The 8,370-nt window shown below is 42.1% G+C and overlaps 1 protein-coding gene across 1 annotated transcript; it reads right to left on the minus strand.

Moving 5' to 3' along the window:
• Window positions 1–4,785: 4,785 nt before the first annotated feature.
• On the minus strand, window positions 4,786–5,154 carry LOC102259788 (putative 60S ribosomal protein L37a). Its single transcript, XM_005883627.2, has one exon. The coding sequence runs from the start codon at window positions 5,116–5,118 to the stop codon at window positions 4,840–4,842; it is 279 nt and encodes a 92-aa protein (XP_005883689.1). The 5' UTR covers window positions 5,119–5,154; the 3' UTR covers window positions 4,786–4,839.
• Between the last annotated feature and the right edge of the window lie 3,216 nt (window positions 5,155–8,370).

Here is an 8,370-nt window from a genome sequence, read left to right on the forward strand (position 1 = left end):
AGATCCTTGATGTCTTTTTGTGAGTCTGTTTGAAAAATAATTTCAAAAAGTGGGATCTGTGGTCAAAGGGTGTATTTGTTTTTAATATAGATAGATATTGCCATGTTGTCTTCCAAGAGTTTATACTTGTTTGTTTTAAGAACTCTTATGTAGTGCTTACTTTGTGCTAGGAACTGTTTCAAGTGCTTTACAAATATTGTTTAATCTTTAGAGCAACACTTAGAGGTACTCTCATTATCATAGCTTTTCAGATGAGGAAACCGAGGCAACAGACAGGACGTAACCTGCCCGCAGGCCGCACTTAGTAAGTGGCCTGTGAACTAGGCAGTCTGGGTCCAGAGTCCCTTCATCATGGTGGTTAACTGCCTGTTAAAGTTTTCACCTTTCCTAATCTCATCAGTCAGAGGCCAGTTTTCCTTAATTGTCATTTTGCATTTTTCTTATTACTAGTTGGGACTGTACACATTTTGCATCTTTCTTATTACTGGTTGGGATTGTACACCATTTCATTGTTGGCACACCACGTGGATTTTCTTCGCTGTCTATCTGCTACCTGTCCCTGTCCCTTGCTCGTTTTTCTGTAAATATTTTTCTTACTGATTTGTATGAGTTCCTTGGCACATGGAGATTAGCTCTTCATCAGATGTATTGCAAATGCTCTGTCCTACTTGGTACTTTGCTTTTTGGCTTTGTACTTTTATCAGTTTTTTCCTTTATGGCAACTGAATCTAGGTTATGTTTAGATAGATCTTCCTAAGTCAGAGCATTTTAAAAAATCTCATATTTTCTTAGAACTGTAATGCTTAGTTTTTTAAATTTCTGTTGCTTCAAAGAGTAATATGGGCTCTAACTTTATTTTTTTAAAAATCGTAATAGGTAATGATGTGCAGCTATACAAGAATAAAAGACACACTTCCCAGTAGCTTAGTACTCGCGGTCATGCTATTGCAATACTCTGCTTTGACTGTTGATGACAGAGCCATGCAGTGAGCCATGTGGCTTGTGTTCATACCATGGCTGCTTTTCATTTTTGCTCAATTTTTGCTTTCCTTGGAGTTAATAATTACCTAGCTTTTCCTTTGCTTCATTTTCCGTAGACTTACCTAATTCATTCCAAGGCTGCTCTCACTTCATGCCTAAACCCCTTTCAGTATATTCCAGGGCGGCAGTTGCTCAGATAGGCTGTGTTTTATCCACGAGAAGGTTTAGTCTGAAGTCTTCTGAGCTGCTCCAGTCTGGGCTGGGTTCCTCTCTGACCTCGTCAGCATCAGAGATCTCCCTGGCGTTACCCTGGGAATCCCCTTGCTTCTCTTTATGAAATCTGTTTCCTACAGCCTACGTCTTTCTCTTTTCACATTTTCTCTCTCGTTTTGGTGGAGCCCCTCCCTCAGTGTGTAGGGAAACGTTCTAACTTTGGTGGAAGATATGAAAACAGGACGATGAGTTGAAAGGCTGTTTAAGTGGTTAAAACTTCCAGGTCCCTGGCACTTCCTGCTGTAGACAGTGACAGCAATCGGAACCCTTATCTCCTGCCTCCCCCTCCATGTAGTTATAGTACAGTGTTAGGTTAATGCAGTAGTCGTTATAGACGTTATTATCACTGAGTAAAGTGTTCACTGCTTCCCCCCTCCCCCCAAAAAAACAAACACAAAAAAACCCACTTTGTTTTTCCTGGAGATAATTCATTTCTTAAAATGTAACTTGATTTTTTATGTACCAATTGCTGATTTCTTCCAAATAGCTTCAACAGACCTGTAAATTTTCTTTCAACTAATTTTTACCATTTTTTTTTTAACCAATCCCTCATCCTTTTTTCCCCTGTTGTATACAACATCTGCAACATCCCCATCCTCCAACTCCTGTCTGAATGGATTGTACTCTAGCCCTAGTTAGTATACAGCCATCATTCAGGGACTTTCCTTAACTGGTCTCTTTCCTGGGCTCACTCTTTTCTGGATTCCATATCCTTTAATATCATGGTTTATGCCATTGTTTGGTAGGACACATACTTCAGTAGCTTTCTCAGAAAGGTTCAAGGGAAATAAATTTCTTTTAACTCTTCGCGTGTAAAAACGCCTTTAATGTCTGCTTAGGATTGCTTGATAATTTTACTAGATGTGGAATTAAAAATTGAAACTAATATCTTTGAAATTTTAAAGACATTGCTCCACTGTCATCTAGCATCCTTTATGTGTGATTTATTTTCTCTCTTCTCTCTGAAACATTTTTGAATCTTCACTTAATTTCTCATATTTTGAAGTTTCACAATTTTTGGCATATATCTCAGTGGGCCCTTCTAAAATTACTTATGCTGGGCATTTGCTTTTCTTTTAAATCTGGAGTCCCTTGTCTATCACTCTGGGACATTCCTTCTTTTAAAAATATTTTTTATTGATTTCAGAGAGGAAGGGAGAGGGAGAGAGAGATAGAAACATCAATGATGAGAGAATCATTGATTGGCTGCCTCATGCACGCCCCCTACAGGGGATTGAACCAGCAACCCAGGCATGTGTCCTTGACCGGAACCAAACCTGGGACTCTTCAATCCCGTAAGTCAATGCTGTATCCACTGAGCCAAACTGGCCAGGGCTTTGGGATATTTCTTGAGGGAAAAAACCATTTAAAAAAAAATCTTTCTGTAATTCTCTTATTTGATTATTTGACCTTGTAGAAGATGTCCTACTTATCTTTTAACATTTCTGTGTATTTATTTTTTGCCCAACTTTCTACGAAATTTCCTCAAATTAGCCAACTAACTATAGAAACACAAATTTCAGTTATCTATATGTTAATTCCTAAGAGCTCTTGCCCTTTTTTCATAGCATCTCTCCCTATATTTTGAGACATGGTATTCTCTCTGGGGATATTAATTCTAGATTAAAGGAATTTTTCCCCTCTGCTTCCTGTAACGTCTGCCTGCTCTCAGAATGCTTCCCCCCTCTGTGTTTTGGCCCCAACTTTCATTTTGCAGATTTTCCTTAAATGTTTGCTTATTCTTGGCTTTTATTAAGAGCAAATATTAAGAGTAAGGAACAAAAAACTCTGCTTCCTGTAACGTCTGCCTGCTTTCAGAATGCTTTCCCCCTCTGTGTTTTAGCCCCAACTTTCATTTTGTAGATTTTCCTTAAATGCTTGCTTATTCTTGGCTGTTTATTAAGAGCAAATATTAAGAGTAAGGAACAAAAAATCAGATATATGGACAGGGCTTGTTAACTGTTGATTTTTCTTTGAAGTGATGAAGCAGCAACTGGTCTTTTTGTTGGAAGAAACCCTCCAATGTCAATATGTGTGCATTCAGATTCTCCAGAGAATAATTCCACCAGCCTTGCCTGGGATAAGCTGAGTATTCTGGAAGCAAGATGGAGGAAGGGGACTTGGGTCCCATGGGGAGCAAGTATACTCTTCCTTACCTCCCACCACCTCTTGCAGCATTTTCAGACCTGAATCATATCACTCTTTTTCATTGTGCCTGGTGTTATGTGAGTTTCTGATCTCCCTGGCTTAACTTCTTTGCTTTTTTGTTTGTTTGTTTGTTTTTAGAGTGATTAGATGCAGGGGATTCTGGAAAGGGAGAAACAAAAGTGACTCCAGAGTTTTGGCTTGAGTGTCTGGGAAGGTGAGAAAGTCATTTATTAATCTGTGTAGGAAGGTAGCGGGATTGGTTTTGAGAACAAGATATGAGTTGAACCGAGGATACTTCTTGAAGGAGATGAGGTGTGAGAAAGCACTCCATAAACAACAAAAGGAAATGGTGTAAAAAGGCATGAAAGCAGAAAGAAGGCCATCGATAAATGTGTCTGCTTGCAGAGGAGCAAAAAGAGAGAAGGAATCTATTGAAATGGAGAAAAGTTGAGGACAGTCTCAAAGGAAAGGCACATATATTTGAATTCAACCTGTTGTGCCTGAAGACCGCTGCTTAAAGGTTAGGTTAAAGGTTCTATCAGTGTCTTTGCTCAGGATGGAGCATGTGGGCAGACAGCAGGGAGGCACCTTTCTCTCAGTTGACACCCTGAAGAGATCCAATTGTGACAAAAAATAAGTAGAACAAAATACTGCTCTTGGATATTCAGTCCTATCCCTCAGCTTCTTTGGATAATAAACCTCTTCATTGGCAATTGGGGCAGATGGGGAGGGGAGCTGGGGTCCCAAGGTCCATCCCTTTGTATCTGATTTGCATCCTCTGTTCCACTCCACCCCTCACCCTTCCCTTCAGCAGGAGCCTCCCAGGGACACGGGTGGGAAATGGCCTATTTGGTGGAACCCCTCTGAACATCCTTTAGGATATAAATCATCACTTCCTGCTCTCTGCTTCCCATCATCCAAGTAGTCAGTTAAATGTCTTGTCTGCTCTTGTCTCTGCTGCTATATATTGTTTTGTTCCTTTAAAAAGTTAGATGTCCTGTCACTTTGGTAGGATTTTTAGAGGGAGAAGTGATGCAGGCATGTGACTTATCTGCCATGTTCAACTGCAAGTTCACTTTTTTTGCCAAGGTCCAGTAGAAGATGATGAAAAAAAAAAATTACTGTAGAAGCAGTAACAGTGCCAGACCTAAATTGTTAAAAAATTATTGAAAATTTTCATTTTCTAAGGGTGCAGATTCAGTCCAGTATTTATGGATTAGTCGAAGAGAATACATATGATTTGTTATATGATAGGTTTGCTGTTAAACATACCTGTACCTCTGCATGTATCTGCACGCTCACTCATTCACATTTTTCCATCTTGTCTTTCTCACTGTCGCACAGAAAATTAAATACGGTTTGTTCTTTTTTTTTTTTTAAAAAAATATAAATTAACCCATTTATTATAGGCTCGCAGTGTTTCAAACTGTGGAGCTGCTACTGGTCTTTCAATTCCTTCCGTCTTCTGATGGCTGACTTTACTGTGAGGGCAGAAGTGGAGCTGTAGGTGCAGGCACTACCAGCGACTGTTTTCATGCAGGAACCACAGTGCCAGATCCCCACGGCTCGCCTCTTCATCTTGGTGTTGCCACAGAAGGAGCAGGTGTACTTGGCGTGCTGGCTGATTTCAGTTTTCTTCACCATTTTCCTGAGGGAGGCGCCATAACGGGTCCCATATTTACCGACGATTCCGACCTTCTTGGTGCGTTTAGCCATGTCGCCCGAGAACTAGGTCGGACACCGAGAGCTGTTTTTTTGTTGTTGTTTTTTAAATAAATCTCTTGACACAGATTTTTCACTCTGTGGATGCTTGCCAACCTCACTTCGGTTTAGCCATTCTCTGCTGGATGGAACAAAGGGAAGATGTCTCTGACAACTTGGAACTTGGAAATCCTCCTGCGGTGCTTCCTCTGCTCCGTGCTGTTCTGTGGGGTGGGGTGGGAACAAGTCTGAGAATCCTAGTTCTGGTTAGCCATGAATGAGGCGGTTCTGAGGAGGAATCCAGCAGACACCAGGCTATCGGTTTAATTTTGGCTGCTTAGGGAGTGCTTGGTGGCCACAGGGGGGAAGTGATGGGAAGGAGGGGGAAACGGGCGAATAAGCAAGGCTCTGAAAATAGGGTGTCATGGGGGTTGGTACAGGAGATGGGACTGGTCTCAGGCTGCTTTACCAGTGTCACTCAGTGCTTCTGTGACCCCCTCGGAATTTCCCCATGACCTCACCTCCCCAGGGATTGTAGCCAAAAGAATGAGAACCCAGGGCTGCCTCTCGCAAAGCACCCTTCAGATACCCACAGCACTAAGAGCTTCTTAAAGTTCAGCATAAAGGAGCAGAGAAAAGCTACCTGTAACCTGCCTGGCTTTTTAAAGACCTTGGACCAGTGTGATAGTTTCCATGTTTACTTTTCTGGAAGTGGAGGAACTGGAGAGAGAAGGAAGTGAGCTAATAATCAGCTTTTCAACACAGTGCTGACTTGGGCGTTTTTTTTGTACAGTACTTTGCCAGGCCCTTGACATTCATTTAAAGAAAAACACACATTTCTTCTTGAACATCTGTGCAAAATCAGATAGGGTGGGGGGTTTAGAGCCCAGTGAGAGTATGGGATAAGTTAGTGCATTTCTGAAAGCCGGAGTGAGGGACCCCAGATTCACTCTATTGTATTTATTATTACAACAGCATCACCGACAGCCGCCCAATAGCGAAGGCAGGCGGACAGATTGTGCCAAAAAGATGCATTCACAGTGCTGCATAATCACACCGTGAAAATGTGCAGTAGATTAGTGGGGAAATGTGCATTCTGGTTGCTTCATAAGTAAAAGCAGTTAAGGATGCCTGTCATTCTGATGTTTTAGCTCTAACGTTGGATATGCATGTTAAAAAAAAAGCAAAACCCAATTCACTCAATCAGCTCTTTCAACTTCAGCATCATTGCATTGCATTTTAGTCTCCTGCCTTTCGCTACGCCGGGAAATCTCAGGTCTAAATAGGTCATTTGTTCTTGCTTTCTGCCCTTGCAAAGCAGGAGAGGCATTTTATGGGCAGTTGGCATAAGTAAATAGTCAATGGCAAATTGTTCCATGGTTTGCTTAAATTTCAGGTGGTACTTATGAAAATTCCTTAGAGGAGGAGTTTTCTGTATTTCAGGATATCAATCACCCTGGGTAAAATTTCTTCACGTTTTGATTTTCATGTACTCTAGGTTTTGTCTCTCAGCTTGGAGTCTTTGGATTCTTAAGGGGTTTGCAACCTGGGAATGCAGGCCTGTGAGGTACTTTCAGGATTTCTAAAAGCCTATACAAGAGTCCCTCAGTCATGGATTGCTGCAAGTGGTCATGGGAGGGGGCGGGGCATCAATAAGTCCCTGCAAATCAAGGAAAACTTTCAAGTGTTTGGCTTGGCCAGATTTTTTGTCTCCTGGGTGTGATAACAGGCACTCTCATGCTGATCAGAGGACTTATTGATCAGTCACTACCTGTGCCTTCAATGAACAAAAGGAAAGTAGAGTTAGTTGTTTCATTTTTTAAAAAATATATTTTTAATTGATTTCAGAGAAGAAGGGAGAGATAGAAACATCAATGATAAGAGAGAATCATTGATTGGCTGCCTCTTGCACGCCCCCTACTGGGGATCGAGCCCAAAACCAGGGCATGTGCCCTGACGGGAAATCGAACCATGTCGGGGGATTCGAACCATATGTCCTGGTTCATAGGTCGATGCTCAACCACTGAGCCACATTGTTTGGGCTAGTTGTTCAGTGTTAACTGCAGGCTGGCAGATGGGCTCTTTGACCAAGGATGGCGGTGGGGGTGTGATGTGGTGAGAGACTAGTGAAATGGACCCCGATTCAGAGGGAATAAAGCTTTGGTGACCACAGTCCCCAGGATGCATTGTTCACTTTCCTCCAGTTTGCGGTGACAAAGACTACACTCAAAGAAGAGTGTTCTCATCCCTATTTGCAGTTATTTAAGCAGAAGCCAGGATCTGCCACAGTTGTGATCTTGGTGTGGTGATGGGAAGGACTCAGCTGGGAGTGGGTGTATGGATTCCACCAGAGTCCCTGGCTTTCTTCTTTCCAACTCCAGAATGTGTATCTCAGGTAGTAAAAATACACAGTGAAAACGGACAGGAAATTAACCAAAATGTTAACTTGTTGACCAACTGCGCACTGTTAAGCCAAGTTACCCAACGGCTGCAATGCTTTGCAGGGATTGCCCTCTGCTTTAACTTTGCAAAGAATCAGTGAGACTTATTCTGTTATTTGAAAGTGGGACAACATATATATTGTTTTTGTGTGTATTTGGGATGTTTTCAAGGGCCGGTGTCTTGGAGCACCTGCTGGAGCTCCTGGGATGTAGCTGGGTCTCCCATGGCCTCGGGAGTTCTGAAACACACCTGAGTGTGGTGACAGAAACTCCAGCCAGAGTTGCAAAGAAAACCCCGGGGCCGAAGCTTAGAACGTCTTATCACTGCCTGAAAGTTTCATATTTCTTCTTTTGTGCAGATTCCAAATGTTTTTGGAAGGCTTGAGAAGCGAATAAAACAACCCTTTGACAGGACTGACAGGAACGGCGGGGGGTGGGGAGCAGTGACTCATTGCATAGGAGCAGCACAGTGTTAGCTTTGGCCAAGACCGTTCTTAGAGAAAGTCTGTGAAATGACTCACTGCTCGGGACACTTGAACTCCCTGGCTGTCTCCTACCCCCCGGCCAGTTTCCCTCCTTGAATAATAAGAGCCAACACTTTTAGAGCACATACCATATATATGTCAGACATGGTTCTAAGGACGTTACATATACAGGGTGGGGCAAAAGTAGGTTTAAAAATAATAATACATGAATAAACTCTGTGCTTCACATACTCACAACTGTAAATTTACTTTTGTCCACTCTGGTATTGTTTTCTCAAAACAACACTGAGAGGTAGGTGCTATTACATATGAGGAAACTGAGGCACAGAGAGGTCAACCAA

This window comes from Myotis brandtii, unplaced genomic scaffold, assembly GCF_000412655.1.
Source record: "Myotis brandtii unplaced genomic scaffold, ASM41265v1 scaffold796, whole genome shotgun sequence".
Lineage (NCBI taxonomy): Eukaryota > Metazoa > Chordata > Mammalia > Chiroptera > Vespertilionidae > Myotis > Myotis brandtii.